Consider the following 21,132-nt stretch of genomic DNA (forward strand, 5'->3'; position numbering starts at 1 on the left):
CTTTTCATAGACTCACAGAATCCTAGAATCTGAGAGTTGGAAGCAACCTCATGGGCCACCCAGTCCAACCCCTTTCTGCCAAGAAGCAGGAAAATCCCATTCAAAGCCACCTCAACAGATGGCCATCCGGCCTCTGCTTCAAAGCCTCCAAAGAAGGAGCCTCTCTTCACCACACTTTTAGACTCAGAACATGCCCATAAGTGTTTTTATGAATGTCTGATGTAATTTAATAATTTTTTAATTGACTCACAATATATTGTACAATTTTATATATGTGTTTTATTGTAAGCCGCCCTAAGTCCCCTATTGGGTGAGAAGAGTGGGATCAGAGGCGGTTCAACCGCCAGGCCAACTAGGCCGTTGCCTGTGGTGCCATCTTGTGGGGGGGCGCCATTGAGGCAACTCCTGTCTCCTGTGGCCTGCCTCCGCAAGGTATTGAACTGCTTTTTCTGTTGATTTGTTGTAAAACATGATGTTTTCGTGCTTAATTTGTAAAATCTTAATGTATCCCTCCTTATTATCAAACGCTTTTATTTTTCAGTGATTTTTTTGGGGCGTTGGATTATGGTTGTATGTGTATGAAATGTGAATCAAGTGTTTCTGCTGTTTTGCAAGAATGTGTGTTTCAGCAATGAAACAGTTAACAGCAGGCTAGTTTTGACTGACAGCCTGTTGTGACTGCTATGACCTATCAGGCATGATTTCCGGCCTTTGGAGGTCAAAACTTCCTGCAGACTGAGGAATGTGCTTATCTTATCTCTGAGTGTGTTGAGCTGGTGCTTGCCGGAGCGAAGAGGCTGAAGAGAAATGCCAGCTCAGAGCGATGGCTTTTGCTATGCTTTGTAAATATGTATTATAGATATTGAATAAATGTTTGGACTTCAGACTACGGATGTGTTTTGACTCTGACAATGAACAGAGGAATAATGTGCTTTCTTATCTCTGAGTGTGTTGAGCTGTGCTTGCCGGAGCGAAGAGGCTGAAGAGAATGCCAGCTCAAAGCTATGGCTTTTGCTATGCTTTGTAAATATGTATTATAGATATTGAAATAAATGTTTGGACTTCAGACTACGGATGTGTTTGAGTCTGACATTTGAACAGAGGAATTGGTGTGGCAGACTATTGCAACCAATTCATCAGGGTGCTGGAGCAGATGATTGATGGAGTTTGAAGAAACCCACCCGGCACGCACCCTGTCCTCCACGCAGACATGGGGGGGGGGGGCAAAATTCTGTTTGCCTACACTTGAAAAATACCTAGGGCCGGCTCTGGGTGGGATATAAATATTGTAATAAATAAATAAATAAATAAGAGTGGAGGGGACTCCCAGGTTGCGATGGGGAGGTGGAAGGTCACCTGAGCCTCTGGTCAGTGGCTTGATGCTCCAAAAAGAGTTTCATATGAAACACAAAGTATTACAAATTAAATGTATGCACAGAGGGGGATCCGTGGATACCGGGGGAGGTCCGGATCGCGGGAGCTGGGGTTCCCCCGAAGGGTGAGGGTGGCTGGAGATGCACGGGGTCAAGGGGGGGGGGGTTCAATCTTGGGGAGGAAAGGAAGAGAGCCCCCTCCAAGGGCTATGGGGCCAAGCGAATACCGGGTCCGACTGCCAGAGGCGGAAAGAGAGCGCAAGGCGCAGGAGGCAAAAAGGCTGCAGAGAATCAAATAGCAGGGCAACGCACTGTGGTGCATGTTTATTGAAGGCTTATATTGTCATAATAGTGAAGGAAAAGGGGAAGGATGGCTGCAGGAAGTATCCAAGGCACTGCTGGACTCATCCGATCCTCCAAATATTCGCAAGATCGATTTCTATGGGGCTCCTGCTCACCGCCACGGCTTCAGTCGTTTCACGTTTCTTAATTTGACCTGGGGGGGGGGGGGAGGTCACACTCAACATCATTAGGAGTATCTTTGAAACCTCTTCCAACTCCATGGTTCTACAAAGAGCTGGTTATACTGGGTGTTGACAGAGTGTCCCCGCCTGCCAGAATGGGGTGGGCTGGATGGCCCTTTGGGGCCCCTTCCAAGCGGCCTTTTTTGGAGTGGGAAAGCTGCAGGTATTCCTGTGAGGAAACACCCACCGCTTTGCCAGGCCCCATCTCTCCCCTTCCCCAGCCAAAGGGCCTCCTCCCATCTTGAAAGGCCCCTTCCAGGAATGTGGTGGTGGTGGTGCAGGAACGTGTCCATTTGGGGGCTGGTGTTGCACCCGAGGCCCGTCCCCTGCCGCTCCCCCGGCCAGAGAGGCCCGTGCCCCCAGCGCCCGCCCTTGCCCCCGGCTAGCACATCAGGAGGCTGTTCAGGAGGCTGTTGATCTGCTGGAGGCAATTCTGCAGCCGGCCCAAGGTCACCACGGAGAGGGTGTAGGGGGGGATGGTCAGCAGCTCCGTCAGGTTGCTCATGTCCTCGCCCGAGTGGCCCTTCTCGATCGGGCAGTTCTGATAGGCACCCAGAAGCCACAGCAGGCTCTGCAGGTTCTCCACATCATAGCCGATCTGGATCACCGATGCCTCCGCGGGCAGGCTGGCGATGACCTGCTGGAAGACCCCCAGCGTGTTGTACATGTCCTGCAGGGTCTCCCCCTGGAGCTCCTCCGGGATGAAGTCCAGCCCAGGGAACTTCGTGCTCAGCGGAGAAAACTGCAAACAGAGAGGAGGGAGTCAGGGGTCAGGCAGGGCCGAGGGTCTCCCAGGGGACATCTCGACCACCCCCAAATCTGAAAGGAGGTATCAGTGGGTCAGGCAGGGCTGAGGGACCCTGAGGAGCCATTCAGACCAACTCCCCAAACCTGTGCTGGAATCCATAGAACACAGGTCTCCAAACCAAGGTCACTGACCTGACCCCTGTCCTAAACTTTAGACTTAGGGTTGACATAAGTCTACCTAGTCTCTGAAGGTCTCTTTGCTTAGCTACAGCCTTATGAGACCATCTAGATGGTTTTTGGAGGTCACTTTCTTTACCTATGGTCCTATGAGACCGTCTAGATGGCCTTTGAGGGTCCCTTTCCTTATCTATGGTCTTCTGATGCCCTTATGAGATCATCTAGATGGCCTTTGAGGGTCCCTTTCCTTATCTATGGTCTTATAAAACCAACTAGATGGCCTTTGAGGGTCCCTTTCCTTATCTATGGTCTTCTGATGGCCTGATGAGATCAGAAAAGAGGGTAACAGAGAGTCAGGTAGGGCCGAGAGATCCTCAGGGGCCATCTAGATCACCACTCAACTCTTTGCTAGAATCCACAGACTCAGAAGAGGGAACTGAAAGCAGAGAGAGGCTCAAGGAGGGCAAAGGGACCTCGAGAGGCCCTCCGGACCAACCTTCAAAACCCGTGTTGGAATCCACAGGCCCAGAAGAGGGAAAGTGTGAGAGATTTCTCATGGCTCCTAGAACGCCTCCTCCTACAAATGGTCTGGGTAGCCAAGAAGGCAGGCTCCCCCAGGCTGAAAGTTCTGCTGTTTAATGCCAGGTCGGTTGTTATACCTCAGCCAGCCATGGCTTCAGAGCCTGATCAGGAGCTGAACTCTGACACAGATGAGGTTTATTATAACTTTTCACCCAGTTCCAAGAACCCTTTGCAGCTCCAGGTGCCTGGAGAAATCAGCCAGGAAGAGCAGTTAATTGGAAGGGAGTCTCCCTTGTTTGGGCCAGATGTTCTCAGCTCGCCTGAGAATGCGGGTATTAATCGGAGAGAATTTCTGAATCATGAGAGAAGTATTAAACAAGGCCTTCGTAGAAGTCAACGTCTAGCGTCCTGAGGGGATAATGGTTAGAGTTCACATGGGAACTTTTTGGGAGTATTGCTCTCCCTACTTGGGATTCAGTTTAGGATCCATAAAAGTGTTTTGCACTGTAGATTCCTTGCGGTGTCAACGTTGCTTTCTTGGGGAGAGGTATCTCCATTTTTTTGCTCCAGTTTCCAAGCCAAGTATTTCCAGTTCCAGTTTCAGTCGGGTCGAGCTGAGCTGTGGCTCTCGAGTAGACCTTGATTTTACTCCGGTTGTTATTTCCTTGTTCCTGTTTCAGGTTTGCTTCCGCTTCTACAACTTTGCTGCCTTGATCACTACGAAGTATCGCCAATGGATTGAACTCTGTTTCCTGCCAGCCTTGTTTCCTTGTTGCAATTCATGGACTTTGATTGCTTGGGAGAGCTAAAGAGTTCTCATTGTGGATTATAATATCGGACCTTTTCTTTTACCCATCTGGAATCATTATTGACTTTTCAGAAAGAACCATTTTCTCCTCAAACTCTATAACTATTTTCATCTGGATTTATATTTGCTTTAATAAAGATATTATATGTTTTATTGACTCCTGCCTGGTTTTCGAGTGCTCACGTTGCCTTGGGGTGTAACATCAGTGAATGGTAAGACAACTGCCACTCAGGATTTAATCCTGGATGAGCACCTCAACCTGGCTTGCATTACAGAGACTTGGTTAGATAAAGGAGTATTGGGGGGGGGGGGGTAAACCTCTCCCAACTCAGTCCACCAGGTTTCAGTGCGCAGCAGCAGCAGCAGCAGCAGGCCAGACCCAGGGGGCGGGGAGGAGTAGTCGCAGTGGTCTATTGTGATTCCATCCACCTGGCCAGGTGTCCTGTCCCACAGTCAACCACATTCAAAGGTGTCTACCTAAGGGTGTGTTGTGACTCAGCTGGATCCTCAGGTTGATGAGGATTCTGGGATTCAGGTATGGGAGTTGTAGTTGCTGGGATTTATAGTTCACCTACAATCAAAGAGCATTCTGAATTCTAGCAAGGATGGAATTGAACCAAACATGGCACACAGAGCTTCCATGACCAACAGGAAACACTGGAAGTGTTTGGTGGGCATTGACCTTGACTTTGGGAGCTGTAGTTCACCTACCTCCAGAGTGCACTGTGGACTCAAACAATGATGGATCTGGACCAACTTGGCACAAATGCCCAATATGCCCAAATGTGAACACTGGTAGAGTTTGGGGAAAATAGACCTTGGCATTTGGGAGTTGTAGTGGCTGGGATTTATAGTTCAGCTTCAATCAAAGAGCGCCTTGAACCCCATCAACCATAGAATTGGGCAAATTGGGCTTTTGGTGGGAGGATTCGCTGTCTGTTTCCAAAAAGGAAGAGGACTGGCAAAGAGATCTTCAGCCTTCTTTGCTAAAGGGCTTCATAAGACCATCAGAAATATGTGTTTTCTGATGGTCTTTGGTGACCTCTCTGACACAACTTTGTGACCTCCCCCCCAAGGGGTCCTGGCCCCCAGGTTGAGAAACGCTGGTCTAGAGCTTATTTAAGAGCATCACCAAGCAGGTAAAGAGGCAGCAGAGGAATATCCAGCAGATCTAAATGGACTCCAGTCTCCAGGGTCTCTATGGAAGCGAATACGCCAGAAACAGCACCCGGTTCTGGACCCTTGACCCAAAAGTCCGGCAAGGGGGAGGCAAGAGTGGCCGTGCTGAGGGAGTGGGGAGGGGGCTTACCCCTTGCTCCTGGATCCGGGAAATGATGGTCCTGACGAGCATTTTGGTGTCGGCGAGGGTCTTGTCAACCTTCAGCGACTGGCCGTGGAGGAGGGGCAGCCAGGCCCACAGGAACCCACACAAGGAGAGGCTGAGACAGCGCATGGTGGCCTGGGCTCCTGGGAGGCAAAGTGGGAGCGCGGTTAGTGGGCATTTTGGAGATGAAGAAAGCATGGCCCGGGCTGTGGTGCAGGCTGGTGAGCAGCCAGGTGCAGCCAGCTGCAACAAATCACTCTGACCAAGAAGTCATGAGTTCAAGGCCAGCTCAGAGCCCGTGTTTGTCTCTGTCTTTGTTCTATGTTAAGGCATTTGTTTGCCTTATATGTGTCATGTGATCCTCCCTGAGTCCCCTTCGGGGTGAGAAACAAGGGCGGAATATAAATGCTGTAAATAAATTAAATAAATAAATGATCTACTTTGAACTGGAGTATATGAGACCCCTTCTACACTGCCAAATAAAATCCAGATTATCTGCTTTGAACTGGCAGTGCAGACTCATATAATCCAGTTCAAAGCAGATAATGTAGATAGATCATCTGGATTATAGGGCCGTGTAGATGTGGCCTCCATGCAGTCATGCCAATGGCCACATGACTTTGGAGGTGTCTACGGACAACGCTGGCTCTTCAGCTTAGAAATGGAGATGAGCACCAACCCCCAGAGTCAGACACGACTGGACTTAACGTCAGGGGAAACCTTGACCTTTACCTAGATGTGGCCTGAGTCTACACTGCCTTATAATCCAGAATATCAAAGCAGATAATCTGGATTTCATGAGGCAGTGTCGAGGGGACTTAAGGCTGCGTCTACACCGCTCTCTATCCCAGGATCTGGTCCCAGATTTTCTGATTTATATGTGTTAACATTGCTACATAATCTGGATAAGCAGATAATCCGGGATAAGATCCTAAGGCCCTTCTACACTGCCTTCTATCCCAGGATCTGGTCCCAGATTATCTGATTTGAACTGGATTATACGTGTCAACATTGCGACATAATCTGGATAAGCAGATAATCCGGGATAAGATCCTAAGGCCCTTCTACACTGCTTTCTATCCCAGGATCTGGTCCCAGATTATCTGATTTGAACTGGATTATACGTGTCAACATTGCGACATAATCTGGATAAGCAGATAATCCGGGATAAGATCCTAAGGCCCTTCTACACTGCCTTCTATCCCAGGATCTGGTCCCAGATTATCTGATTTGAACTGGATTATACGTGTCAACATTGCGACATAATCTGGATAAGCAGATAATCCGGGATAAGATCCTAAGGCCCTTCTACACTGCCTTCTATCCCAGGATCTGGTCCCAGATTATCTGATTTGAACTGGATTATATGTGTCAACATTGCAACATAATCTGGGTAAGAAGATAACCTGGGATAAGATCCTGAGGCCCTTCTACACTGCCTTCTATCCCAGGATCAGGACCCAGATTATCTCCTTATCCTGGATTATATGACGGTGGAGATACATATAATCCAGTTCAAAGCAGATAATCTGGGATCAGAGCCTGGGATAGAAAGCAGTGTAGGTCCAGCCCCTGACTTGAGTGACCAGGTCACTGGGCAGTGGGGACACTGACCACTGAGGGTCATCCACTTACCTGTCTGTGTGTAAAAAAGTCTCCGGTTGCAGGTGACACCTGAGAACAGGTGAGCACAAGAGCCCGTCCCTTTATATCTCCCTCAATGGGGAGGGAGGGAGGGACTGGGCTGACCGGTGCAGCCCCCAACCCTCATGCCAATCAAGGCAATCCGGCCTCCCGGCCTCCATCCAAGCAGAGCCAACTGGACCAGAGCCCAACTCATGGAGTTGGATGAGATCCCAAGGGCCATCTAGTCCACTCCCTGCCATGCAAGAAAGCACAACCAAAGCAGCCCCGACAGATGTCCATCCAGCCTCTGTTTCAAAGCCTCCAAGGAAGGAGCTTCCACCAGACTCCAAGGCAGAGAGTTCCACTGCTGAACAGCTCTTCTTATGGAATGAAGTTCTTCCTAATGTTCAACGGAATCTCCTCTCCTGTCATTTGAACCCATGGCTCTATTGAGTCCCAGTCTCCAGAAAGGAAGCCTCTCTCTCTTCCTTGTGACACCCTTTCACATATTCATACATGGCTCCTCATATGTTTCCTCTCCACCTTCTCTTCTGGGACTGAAGCTCTTTTAGACGCTCCTCAGAGGGATTCTTCATGGTCTCCAGGCCTTTGGGTTGTCGTTTTGTTGGTGCCACTTTTGCTGCTGTATCAAGTGGTCCTTCGGGTGAGCAGAGAGAACTGACTCATCAAAACAGTCAGGGTGGCGGACAATCCATTTATCTCCCTCTCCCCAGCCCCTGACAGATCTCCCTATCCACGACTCCTCTAAATTGATCAATTTCATCGTGAGGGATTGGATGGTCTCCTCCTGCCTGGAAGGAAGGGGTTGGACTGGGTGGCCCTTGGGGTCTCTTCTGACCCTAGAACTGTATTATTCTGACTTGTCACAAACAACAGTGATGCTTGGGAAGGTAGAAAGCAGTAGGACCACCAGAACAAGGCTGACCAATGTTTAGAGAGACTCCATGAAAAAAAAAACCATGGCTTCCTTGGCTGTGTAAGACCCGAGCAGGACTCCCAGAGCTCTCCCATCCATGGTTTTGCCACATCAAAACTGTCCTGATGCCAAAAAACAACCATCAGTCTGTGCAACCCATTGATTCCTGTTTTAGGACCTGTTGATGTTTACTCATCCCTAGGAATGGCATTTGAATTATTTCATGTTCTTCCAATCGACCATTGACAGAATCTGTATGTACTCGGACCTGGATCATTGCCTCCCAATCAAGGAAGAGGACGTTTACTCGTGCAGCGCGAAATGAGGTTCCTGGTTGGAGCCACGTTCCTTACCGGGGCTTTATTGACCATTAAGTACTCACTCGGAGCCATGCTCATGCTTCCTGAGGTTCAGAAATGGCATGCTCCTGCTGCTATTTCCTCATGTGCCAGATATAATACACTCTGATGGGAATCCTATGGGGCCACCTGGTTCTAATAATATTAATATTATATCTCCATGAAAAGGTCACTGGCTTCTTCTTCCTCTTCCTCCCAAAAGCCTTTTTGGTCCCCGAGATGCTTGACTTGGCCATGGAAGTCCATGCCTTAGTCACATCCCGTCTGGACTACTGCAATGCTCTCTATGTGGGGCTGCCTTTGAAGATAGTTTGGAAGCTGCAACTGGTGCAGAGATCGGCAGACAGGTTACTAACTGGAGCGTCGTACAATGAGAGAACTACTCCCATGTTGCGGCAACGCCACTGGCTGCCAATCTGCTTCTGGGCTAAATACAAAGTGCTGGTCGTTAGCTATAAAGCCCTAAATGGTTTTGATACAGGCTATTTCTCATCTCCCTATATCAGTGATGGCCAGCCTATGACACGCGTGTCAGCACTGACAAACCTAGCCATTTTTGCTGACACGCTGCCGCATGCAGATTGATTGGATAACTAATGTCTTTTGTGGCCAAATTTGGTGTGATTTGTGTGATGTCTCGGGCACCTTTGGCCCATGACCCCGCAGCCATCATAGATCAAACTGAAGAGGATTTGGGCTTTCTTCCATCTCAGCAAGATTCCGTCCCTTTCCAGATGTTTCCTGTTGACATTTTCGTGCCAGAACCGATTAGAGACGCCCTTGAAACAGAGCCTGTTTCTCCGGAAAGCTTGGTGTTTGATAGAAGGGCTTTTCTCAAAACAGATCGCTCCCAAAGGCAGATTTTAAGGAGGTGTGAGATTAGCGGAGAGAGGCGATTGTGGCTAAACCATTTCCCTTGGGAAGTTTTGGGGAGGAAGGCATCTGGTGCGATGTTGAAACAGCTCCGTTCTCTGGGAAGATTTGGGGAGTCAAACACCTGCTTGGGGGGAGCTCTTGAACTTCAATAAAAGTTCTGCGCTGAGTTTTCCCTATCGCGGTGTCAACGTGACTATTGATTAAAGAACATCGTCTCTTGTTCCTGAGCTTCCAAGCGGCCCTCCGGTGCGCTTACTCACGAGTAGACTGGGAGTTGCGTCCCACTCTTTGCCAAGTTTGGACTGCTTTTCAGATCCACCACGAAATACCTTGCCTAGCCTTGAATCCTTGTTCTGGACTTTACTTCAAGAATCTCCCCGTGAAACCTTGCTCTTTCCCCACTCAAACTTCCAAAGAGTTTGAGTGTGTTTCGGTTATTTGGATTATAGACTTTGGACTCTAATACTGGATATATAACTTCATTTTATTGGATTAATTTTGATCTTCTCTAAAAGGTCAACTGCTGAACTATATACTCTGCTTAGTTTTATTTAGAACTTTTATTGCTTTAATAAAGGTATTAGATTGTTTATTGGCCTCCGTGTTGGTTTCCAGTGTTCGCGCTGCTTAGGGGTGTTACAATTTGGTCCAGTGGTTTTGTTGTTTACTCCATGGGAATTATGCACATTACATATATATATATATATCTATTATTATTGTAGTGTATTATTATAGTATTACTATTATATTATTATTCATTATTCATGACTACATTGAAACTACAATAGAGAGAAATCAGCGTGGAAACTGCAAGAGGCACCATAGATTGTTGTATATGGAAATAATGGCAGTAAATAGTTTTTGATTTATTAAATACAGTTATATATTACAATTATATATTTTTGTTATTTAAACTATATATATTGTGAAATTATGGGTTCCTTTTTCGAAGTGACACACCACCCAAGTCATGATAGGTTTTTTGGTGAATTTTGACACACCAAGCGCAAAAGGTTGCCCATCATTGCCCTATATAGACAATTTTGGGCACTGCGGTCAGCCGAGGAGGCCCTACTCTTGGTCCCACCTCCATGATCGCTCCCCATCTTTGGAACTCCCTTCCCAAAGAAATAAAAATGGTTGGCACCCTTTACAATAATAATAGTTAGTAGTAGTAGTAGTTTGGTGATGCACCAGCATCCTTTGGCAGGAAATGCTCAAGGCCTTGTCAAACTGCATCTCCCATGACTCCATAGCATTGAATCAAGGCAATTAAAGTGCATTCATTCTGCAGCAAGACTTTCTTTAACTTTGCTGGAAACTTTGTTGCTCTAACACAATTGTTTACAATTAAGGAGTTCTAAGCAGGCAGCAACCGTAATGGCTAAATTACAAGGAGTGCACCTTTTGCCACTTTTTGTGTTGGTAATATGTGTAGTAGGAAAAAAATCCATTATTTCAACATAGGTAATGGTTTTCCCTGATGTTAAGTCCAGTTGTGACCCACTCTGGGGGTTTGTGTTCATCTCCATTTCTAGGCCGAAGAGCCAGCGTTGTCCATAGACACCTCCAAGGTCATGTGGCCACGGGCATGACTGCATGAAGCGCCGTTACCTTCCTGCCAGAGCGGTACCTATTTATCTACTCACGCTCTGGGGGTTGGTGCTCATCTCCATTTCTAGGCCGAAGAGCCAGCGTTGTCCATAGACACCTCCAAGGTCATGTGGCCACGGGCATGACTGCATGAAGCGCCGTTACCTTCCTGCCGGAGCGGTACCTATTTATCTACTCACGCTCTGGGGGTTGGTGCTCATCTCAATTTCTAAGCCAAAGAGCCGGCATTGTCCATAGACATCTCCAAGGTCATGTGGCCACTGGCATGACTGCATGGAGCGCCGTTACCTTCCCGCTGGAGCGGTACCTATTGATCTACTCACACTCTGGGGGTTGGTGCTCCTCTCCATTTCTAAGCCAAAGAGCCGGCATTGTCCATAGACATCTCCAAGGTCATGTGGCCACTGGCATGACTGCATGGAGTGCCGTTACCTTCCCGCCGGAGCAGTACCTATTTATCTACTCACACTCTGGGGGTTAGTGCTCATCTCCATTTCTAAGCCCAAGAGCCGGCGTTGTCCATAGACACCTCCAAGGTCATGTGGCCAGAGGCATGACTGCATGAAGCGCCGTTACCTTCCTGCCGGAGCGGTACCTATTTATCTACTCACGCTCTGGGGGTTGGTGCTCATCTCAATTTCTAAGCCAAAGAGCCGGCGTTGTCCATAGACACCTCCAAGGTCATGTGGCCACTGGCATGACTGCATGAAGCGCCGTTACCTTCCTGCCGGAGCGGTACCTATTTATCTACTCACGCTCTGGGGGTTGGTGCTCATCTCCATTTCTAAGCAAAAGAGCCGGCGTTGTCCGTAGACACCTCCAAGGTCATGTGGCCACTGGCATGACTGCATGGAGTGCCGTTACCTTCCCGCCAGAGCAGTACCTATTTATCTACTCACACTCTGGGGGTTGGTGCTCATCTCCATTTCTAAGCAAAAGAGCCGGCGTTGTCCGTAGACACCTCCAAGGTCATGTGGCCACTGGCATGACTGCATGGAGTGCCGTTACCTTCCCGCCAGAGCAGTACCTATTTATCTACTCACACTCTGGGGGTTGGTGCTCATCTCCATTTCTAAGCAAAAGAGCCGGCGTTGTCCATAGACACCTCCAAGGTCATGTGGCCACTGGCATGACTGCATGAAGCGCCGTTACCTTCCTGCCGGAGCGGTACCTATTTATCTACTCACGCTCTGGGGGTTGGTGCTCATCTCCATTTCTAAGCAAAAGAGCCGGCGTTGTCCGTAGACACCTCCAAGGTCATGTGGCCACTGGCATGACTGCATGGAGCGCCGTTACCTTCCCGCCAGAGCAGTACCTATTTATCTACTCACACTCTGGGGGTTGGTGCTCATCTCCATTTCTAGGCCGAAGAGCCGGCATTGTCCATAGACATCTCCAAGGTCATGTGGCCACTGGCATGACTGCATGGAGCGCCGTTACCTTCCCGCCGGAGCAGTACCTATTTATCTACTCACACTCTGGGAGTTAGTGCTCATCTCCATTTCTAATCCCAAGAGCCTGCATTGTCCATAGACACCTCCAAGTTCATGTGGCCACTGGCATGACTGCATGAAGCGCCGTTACCTTCCTGCCGCAGCAGTACCTATTTATCTACTCACACTCTGGGAGTTAGTGCTCATCTCCATTTCTAAGCCCAAGAGCCGGCGTTGTCCATAGACACCTCCAAGGTCATGTGGCCAGAGGCATGACTGCATGGAATGCCGTTACCTTCCCGCCGCAGCAGTACCTATTGATCTACTCACACTCTGGGGGTTGGTGCTCATCTCCATTTCTAGGCCGAAGAGCCGGCGTTGTCCATAGACACCTCCAAGGTCATGTGGCCACTGGCATGACTGCATGGAGCGCCGTTACCTTCCCGCCGGAGCAGTACCTATTTATCTACTCACACTCTGGGAGTTAGTGCTCATCTCCATTTCTAATCCCAAGAGCCTGCATTGTCCATAGACACCTCCAAGTTCATGTGGCCACTGGCAGGACTGCATGAAGCGCCGTTACCTTCCTGCCGGAGCAGTACCTATTTATCTACTCACCCTCTGGGGGTTGGTGCTCATCTCCATTTCTAGGCCGAAGAGCCGGCATTGTCCATAGACACCTCCAAGGTCATGTGGCCACTGGCATGACTGCATGAAGCGCCATTACCTTCCCGCTGGAGCGGTACCTATTGATCTACTCTCATTGCATGTTTTCGAACTGCTAGGTTGGCAGGAGCTGGAGCTAACAGTGGGCGCTCATTCCGTGTCAGACAAATACACTAAGCAGACAGCACTTGACACAACTCAGAACAGAACAGATCAGCAATGCACACACACTTGTGTCTGGACACTCCCCAGTTCCAGCCACACATCAAGGTCATCATAGCTTCTTAGTAATTAACTCTTTCCAGACTATGTTACACTCTGGATGATGCAATCAGTATGCAATACATGCAAGACACAAATTGCATTTAAACACTACCAATACACAAATCCCACATTAACATTCCGCTCCCGGGATTTGAACCTGGGACCTTTCAGTCCGCAAGTTCAGCAGCTCAGCGCTTTAACACACTGTACCTTTCAACATAGAAAGGGGTTAAAAACAGAGAGATCCAATAAAATCCTTGAGTAGGATCTTCCGGTCAAGCTGTTGTAATATCCAGAGGTTGGAACTACGGATAACAGAGGTATAAATCTTCACACAAGATGCGTCTTTTCCTTTTCGTGGCAACCTCATGCTCCAAGTAAATCTCGTATATAGTGTGTGTGTGTGTAATTAGAGCAATTAGCTGCTCTGAGCTGAATTCAAAGGTGAGCTTGATTGACTGAGGGGCCAGCACAGACAGAGAGCAGAAAGATTGTGTGGTCCAAAAGCAGATGTTTTTAGGAGCCGCAGAGCGAAAGGAGAGAGGAAGGACTTTTCCAGTCCCAGTGTTGTAGCACAGCAAGTGCCCGAGGATTTGTCAAAGGATGAGGGGGGATGATGGGTTTCAAAACGAGGAGTCTGTGTGCGATCAGAAAGAATTGCAAGCCTTTGATCAGAGAGAATTGCTGGCAGATGAGGCCGAAGCAGAGGATGTGTTTAATTCCCAGGCAACAGGGGAAAGTAAAAGTCCTTGGGTTGATGGAGAGTTTTCCCGAGAAACTAGATTTGGCCTGAGAATGGAGGGAGTAAAATACAGACAAATTAAGCATTTTCACTGAAACTACAGGAAGATCTTGAAGTCCAGGTGTGTTTGGCATGATGTCATGGGTGCCTGGATGGGCTTAATTTAAGGAATTTGATTCAAGCCTCTCAGAGGAGAAAACGTTGGTAAAGGATGGTTTTCCTGCCTTGGCTCTTAAGTTCATGATTCAAGTTTCATGTCCTGGTTCATATCTTCGTTCCTGTAAGGAAGGGGTCCATAAACTAAGGCCCGGGGGCCGGATGCGGCCCATCGAAGCCATTTATCCGGCCCGCACAACACAAGGGCAAAAGGGGGTTGGGCTAAATGACCCAAGGGGTCTCTTCTTCTCTTACAACCCTCCTCCTCCTCCTCCTCCTTCTTCTTATTATTATTAACATTGAGGCTGGGTGGCCAACTGTCAGGGGTGCTTTGCTTGTGCTTTTGGTGCACAAAGGCATAAGGGGATTGGACTAAATGTCCCAAGGGGTTTCTTCCAACCCTCTTTATTATTATTATTATTATTATTATTATTATTATTATTATTATTATTTTACTATGACACAGCAAACAAGATAGATATGCTTGATTTCATATTATTATTATTATTATTATTATTATTATTATTATTATTATTATTATTATTATTATTATGACACAGCAAACAAGATAGACATGCTGGATTTCATATCACAAAATCACAAGTCAAACACTTCCCAAGTGTCTAGGACTGTGTGATGTATTTTCGGAAAATGCGAGCAGATCCCAGTAGGGTGGCCTTTTGCAGTTGGCAGATCGTAATTTTATTATTATTATTATTAACATTGAGGCTGGGTGGCCATCTGTCAGGGGTGCTTTGCTTGTGCTTTCGGTGCACAAAGGCAGAAGGGGATTGGACTCAATGGCCCAAAGGGTCTCTTACAACCCTCTTTTGTTGTTGTTGTTGTTGTTGTTGTTATTGCTCGGTGGCCCACTATAGTCCGGCCCTCCAACGGTCCGAAGGATCGTGATCTGGCCCCCTGTTTAAAAAGTTTGGGGACCCCTGCTGTAAGGGTTTGCCTTGGAAGAAGCACCTGGTTTATAGATTCATGTTTGAATATCTGTGGTGGATTCTGGTTCTCTTGACTTTATTTATGTACTTTGCCATTTTTGCAATACTTTTTTGGAACTGCACTTTCCCCCCTTTGTACCTGCTTTCATAAAAAAACAAACATTTCTCGATATTATTACTGGACTCTGGTGTGGTGCTGGGTGAAAAGGTGTTTCAGTGCTAGAGTTTTGGGGACATCTTCTTTCCGCATCATTGACATTGTGAACATTACTTTGGCAGCAAATACTTTTTTGGGGCATCGGGGCGTGTATTCGATTGGACGGCGCATTAGACTCGAGTCAATACGGGTATTCTTATTGTTCCATTTTGGTGGGGGGGGGGGGTGGCATTGAGGAAGGAAGGGACCAGCCTTGGAAAGGAGAATGCTCTGCAGCCTTTTTATTACTTAATATATTACACAGAGACACAACAGCATTGCTGGCCCTAACATGCTCCAAAAAAGGCGGGAGGGGGCCGAGGGCGACCGGGGGGGGGGGGGGGGATGCCGCTCTGCTCTGCAGGAGACCCCCGGCCCACCCCTCCCTCCCTCCCTCCCCATTTATCCCTCCTGCTAATCAAGGGGAAAGGGGGGGGGCTTTGGGGCCGGAGGCTGGCCAAAGGGGTGACCTGAGTGACCGCTGGCCCCGGTCAAGGTCCTGGGAAGGGGCCAAAATGATCAACGAGGCAATGACCGTTTTATTGGGAGGGAGAGCATAGAGAAACGAATTTTTTTGGGGGGGGGGATTTGGACCCAAGAGAACCGTCAGCAGCCCCCCCCCTAAGGAAGCCTACCACTACGTCCATCCGCTGCCAGAGGAAAAGGTCAAAGGGGGTGGCGGGGTCCATCTGCGGCCCCTCCCCACAAAGTCTCTGAGTCCAAGGCAGGACTGGGGAGGGGTGCGCTGCCCCCAACTGGAAGGGGTCGCAGGGCCTTTGTCTCCCCGAGTGCAAGTCTTTGGCCGCCCGGCGTGATGGTCAGTCAGGTCCGGCGGTGGCCGCTGCGCCCGCGGGCGGTGGGGAGGGGGGAGGGGACGGTGGGGGTCCGCTGGCCGCTGACCATCCGGAGACCCTCCTCAGTACAGCCGCTTCTCGTAACTGCAGGACAGAGGAAATATTAAGGGGAGGGGGGGACACAGAGAGAGAGAGAGAAATTAGGGGCAGGGGTCAGTGTCCCCCCGCTCGCCCACCCGGTCAGCTCCAGGCCCCTGAGGATTCTGCAAAGAGGTTATTACACTTCGTAACACAAGGAGTTCTGTTCCTGGGATATCCATGTCATTTAATAATTGGTTCTATCATTAAAAAATGGGGAAAGTGTATTAAACTGCCAAAAATTTGTCTTGGCAAAAGGACATCCTGCTGTACGCGATATTATTATATTTAAGATATTATTATTATTATTGACACAACGACGTTGTATGACACAGCAAACAAGATAGACATGCTGGGTTTCGTTTCGCAAAACCACAAGTCCAACACTTCCCAAGTGTCTAGGACTGTGTGATGTATTTTCGGATGATGCGTGCAGACCCCAGCAGGGTGGACTTTTATTATTATTATTATTATTATTATTATTATTAACATTGAGGCTGGGTGGCCGTCTGTCAGGGGTGCTTTGCTTGTGCTTTTGGTGCACAAAGACAGAAGAAGTTTGGGTTGAATGGCCCAAAGTGTCTCTTCCAATCCTCTTTGTTGTTGTTGTTGTTATTATTATTGCTCGGTGGCCAACTATAGTCTGGCCCTCCAACGGTCCAAAGGGTCTCTTCCAACCTGATTTATTATTATTATTATTATTATTATTATTATTATTATTATTATTATTATTATTAACATTGAGGCTGGGTGGCCATCTGTCAGGGGTGCTTTGCTTGTGCTTTCGGTGCACAAAGGCAGAAGGGGATTGGACTCAATGGCCCAAGGAGTCTCTTCCAACCCTCTTTATTATTATTATTGCTATTATAATTATTATTATTATTATTATTATTATTATTATTATTGTTTTTATTATGACACAGCAAACAAGACAGACATGCTGGATTTCGTATCACAAAACCACAAGTCGAACACTTCCCAAGTGTCTAGGACTGTGTGATGTATTTTTGGATGATGCACGCAGATCCCAGTAGGGTGGCCTTTTGCAGTTGGCAGATGGTGATTTTGTCAATGTCTATTGTTTCCAAATGCCGGCTGAGATCTTTTGGCACGGCACCCAGTGTGCCCATCACCACCGGGACCACCTGCACTGGTTTCTGCCAGAGTCTTTGCAGTTCAATCTTGAGGTCCTGAGAGCGACTGAGTTTTTCCTGTTGTTTTTCGTCAATGCGACTGTCACCTGGGATGGCGACATCCATGATCCAAACCTTTTTCTTTCCACAACTGTGATGTCTGGTGTGTTGTGTTCCAGAACTTTGTCAGTCTGGATTATTATTATTATTATTATTATTATTATTATATTTGCGCATGCCTTCCTTCCCTTTGATTTTTAATAGCCCCACTGTTGCTATCCTGATGCTATTTATGTTATTTTACTGTTATTGTTTTAATTATATTTGTTGTTGTATTGTTTTATCTGTTGATCAGGCTTGGTCCCTATGTGAACCGCTCCAAGTCCCTGTGGGGAGATGGAAGCGGGTTATAAATAAAGTTATTATTATTATTATTATATTAGTATAAAATATTACACTGTGTTTTTTGTTTCTGGGTTATACACTCCATTTCCCAATTAGTTCTATCATAAAAACATGGGAAAACTATATTAAACTGCCAAAACTTTAGCACAGCAGGTTAAACCACTAAGTTGCAGAGCACCTGCCGTCAGTCCAGATCCCTGCCCACCTAGCAGATCGAAAGCAGAAATGTGAGTAGATAAATAGGTACCGCTTTAAGCGGGGAGGTAATAAAAGGCGTCCAGAAAGACACACCAGCGATTCGATCAGGAGGACATCTAAGAATGACAAAGCTCCTTGGCATGGAAGATGGAGCAAAACGGAAAAAAAAGGAAAAGTATGGTATATAACAGGGGTCCTCAAACTTTTTAAGTGGAGGGACAGTTCATGGTCCCTCAGATTGTTGAGGGGTCGAATTATCATTTTGGAAAAAAACAAACAAACCAAATTCCTATGCACACTGCACATATCCTATTTGTAGTGCAAACCCCACCTAACAACATTTATTTATTATTTATTTATTTGCTGCATTGATACCCCCACCCTCTCTCAACCCAAAGGAGACTCAGAGTGGCTTACAAGTTGTATGTACATACAATATATATGTATATTTTTCGTGTCAGGAGCAACCGGAGTTGCTTCTGGAGTGAGAGAATTGGCCGTCTGCAAGGACGTTGCCCAGGGGACATTGCCCGGATGTTTTTGATGTATTTATCATCCTTGTGGGAGGCTTCTCTCATGTCACCGCATGGAGCTAGAGCTGAAAGAGGGAGCTCATCCGCACTCTCCCTGGGTGGGATTCGAACCTGGCAGCCTTCAGGTCAGCAACCCAACCTTCAAGTCACGAGGCTTTTATCCCCTAGGCCACTGGAGGCTCCTATATATTATATTATTAGCATAGTGCAATATTAGCATTATATATGAATACTAGCTGTGCCTGGCCACGCGTTGCTGTGACTTAGTCTGGTGGTGTTGGTCAGTCTACATTAGGTTGTATTTATGCTGTGGCCTCCACCCTTCTTTATACTCACATTAGTAGTAGTATTTGAAGTCTGTTACCTTCTTCAATTTTTGTGTTGATTGATAATTGCTTGAGATCCCTGTTGTCTTTGGTTTGTTGTTAATTGTAATGTCTGATTCTGCTGAGTGCGGTTTATATTTTTATTGTGGTACAATAGTCTTTTTTTTGTTTTGCCTGTGAAGGTGTTTATTATTATTGTTGTTGTTGTGATTATGAAGGTTAGATAAGTTAGATGCTACTGTATTGTTTTTTGGAGGCCCAGTGTAGCACTGACTGGCCTCTCAGCCTCAGTGCCTGGCTGTTTCTTGCCTGTGATGGTGTTGATTCTTATTGTTGTTGTTGTTGTCATTGTTATTATTGTAATTGTTTTTTTGGAGGCCAAGTGTGAATGTAGGGATTGGGGAGGTGGATGAGTTGTGTTGTCAAATTTTGTATTTGTTATCGTCACAATGCGTTGTTGTGAGTTTTGTGGGTCCGGATTGTGGTTTTGTGGTATGGTTGTGTTGTTACAACTGAGAGGCAAGGCTTTTGTGTTGTGTTGCCAAGTTTTGTATTTCTGGGGCATTTAGTTGTGTGCTAAGTTTTGTATTTCTGGGGCGTTTAGTTGTATTGTTATAGTCATGATGCGTTGTTGTAAGTTTTGTGGGTCCAGTGTGGTTTTATGGTGTGGTTGTGTTGTTACAACTGGGAGGCAAGGCTTTTGCGTTGTGTTGCCAAGTTTTGTATTTCTGGGGCGTTTAGTTGTGTTGTTATCGCATGATGCGTTGTTGTGAGTTTTGTGGGTCTGGATTGTGGTTTTGTGGTGTGGTTGTGTTGTTGTAACCTGGAGGCAAGCCTTTTGCATTGTGTTGCCAAATTTCGTATTTCTGGGATGTTTAGTTTTGTTGTTATAGTCACTGCGCAAACAACTTTATCATTTTATATATATAGACTAGCTGTGCCCGGCCACGCGTTGCTGTGTCTGAGTCTGGTGGTGTTGGTCAGTCTACATTAGGTTGTATTTATGCTGTGACCTCCACCTTCTTTATACTCACATTAGTCGTAGTATTTGAAGTCTGTTACCTTGTTCAATTTTTGTGTTGATTGATAATTGCTTGAGATCCCTGTTGTCTTTGGTTTGTTGTTAGTTGTAATGTCTGATTCTGCTGAGTGCGGGTTATATTTTTATTGTGGTACAATAGTCCTTTTTTTGTTTTGCCTGTGTAGGTGTTTATTATTGTTGTTGTTGTTGTGGTCATGAAGGTTGGAAAAGTTAGATGCTACTGTATTGTTTTTTGGAGGCCCAGTGTAGCACTGACTGGCCTCTCAGCCTCAGTGCCTGGCTGTTTCTTGCCTGTGGTGGTGTTGATTCTTATTGTTGTTGTTGTTTTCATTGTTATTATTGTAATTGTTTTTTTGGAGGCCAAGTGTGAATGTAGGGATTGGGGAGGTGGATGAGTTGTGTTGTCAAATTTTGTATTTGTTATAGTCACAATGCGTTGTTTTGAGTTTTGTGGGTCTGGATTGTGGTTTTGTGGTGTAGTTGTGTTGTTACAACCGGGAGAAAAGACTTTTGTGTTGTGTTGTCAAGTTTTGTATTTCTGAGGCGTTTAGTTGTGTGCCAAGTTTTGTATTTCTGGGGCGTTTAGTTGTGTTGTTATAGTCACGATGCACTGTTGTGAGTTTTGTGGGTCCGGATTGTGGTTTTGTGGTGTGGTTGTGTTGTTACAATCGGGCGGGAATGCTTTTATGTTGTGTTGCCAAGTTTCATATTTCTGGAGCATTTAGTTGTGTTGTTATAGTCACGATGCGTTGTTGTGAGTTTTGTGGGTCCAGTGTGGTTTTGTGGTGTGGTTGTGTTGTTACAACTGGGAGGCAAGGCTTTTGCATTGTTTTGCCAAGTTTTGTGTTTCTGGGGCATTTAGTTGTGTTGTTATAGTCATCATGCGTTGTTGTGAGTTTTTTGGGTCCGGATTGTGGTTTTGTGTTGTGGTTGTGTTCTTACAACTGGGAGGCAAGGCTTTTGCGTTGTGTTGTCAAATTTTGTATTTCTGGGGCGTTTAGTTGTGTTGTAGTCACAATGCGTTGTTGTGAGTTTTGTGGGTCCAGATTGTGGTTTTGTGGTGTAGTTGTGTTGTTACAACCGGGAGGCAAGGCTGTGTTGTGTTGTCAAGTTTTGTATTTCTGGGGCGTTTAGTTGTGTGCCAAGTTTCGTATTTCTGGGGCGTTTAGTTGTGTTGTTATAGTCACGATGCATTGTTGTGAATTTTGTGGGTCCGGATTGTGGTTTTGTGGTGTGGTTGTGTTGTTACAACCGGGAGGCAAGGCTTTT

At 46.8% G+C, this 21,132-nt stretch overlaps 2 protein-coding genes across 4 annotated transcripts in view; one reads left to right on the forward strand and one right to left on the reverse strand.

Moving 5' to 3' along the window:
* LOC100551841 (C-type lectin BpLec) overlaps positions 1–21,132 on the forward strand; it is a 520,120-nt gene that overhangs the window by 311,971 nt on the left and 187,017 nt on the right. The gene's annotated exons all lie outside the window — the stretch shown is intronic.
* Positions 15,509–21,132, reverse strand: part of impdh1 (inosine monophosphate dehydrogenase 1) — a 70,197-nt gene continuing 64,573 nt past the window's right edge. For all 3 annotated transcript variants that reach the window (XM_062981267.1, XM_062981268.1, XM_062981270.1), the window contains one exon: positions 15,509–16,232. In XM_062981267.1, coding sequence (XP_062837337.1) covers positions 16,117–16,232 — 116 coding nt within the window. In that variant the 3' untranslated portion in view covers positions 15,509–16,116. The remainder of the gene's footprint in view (positions 16,233–21,132) is intronic.

The sequence above is a fragment of the Anolis carolinensis genome, chromosome 5, assembly GCF_035594765.1.
Source record: "Anolis carolinensis isolate JA03-04 chromosome 5, rAnoCar3.1.pri, whole genome shotgun sequence".
NCBI lineage: Eukaryota > Metazoa > Chordata > Lepidosauria > Squamata > Dactyloidae > Anolis > Anolis carolinensis.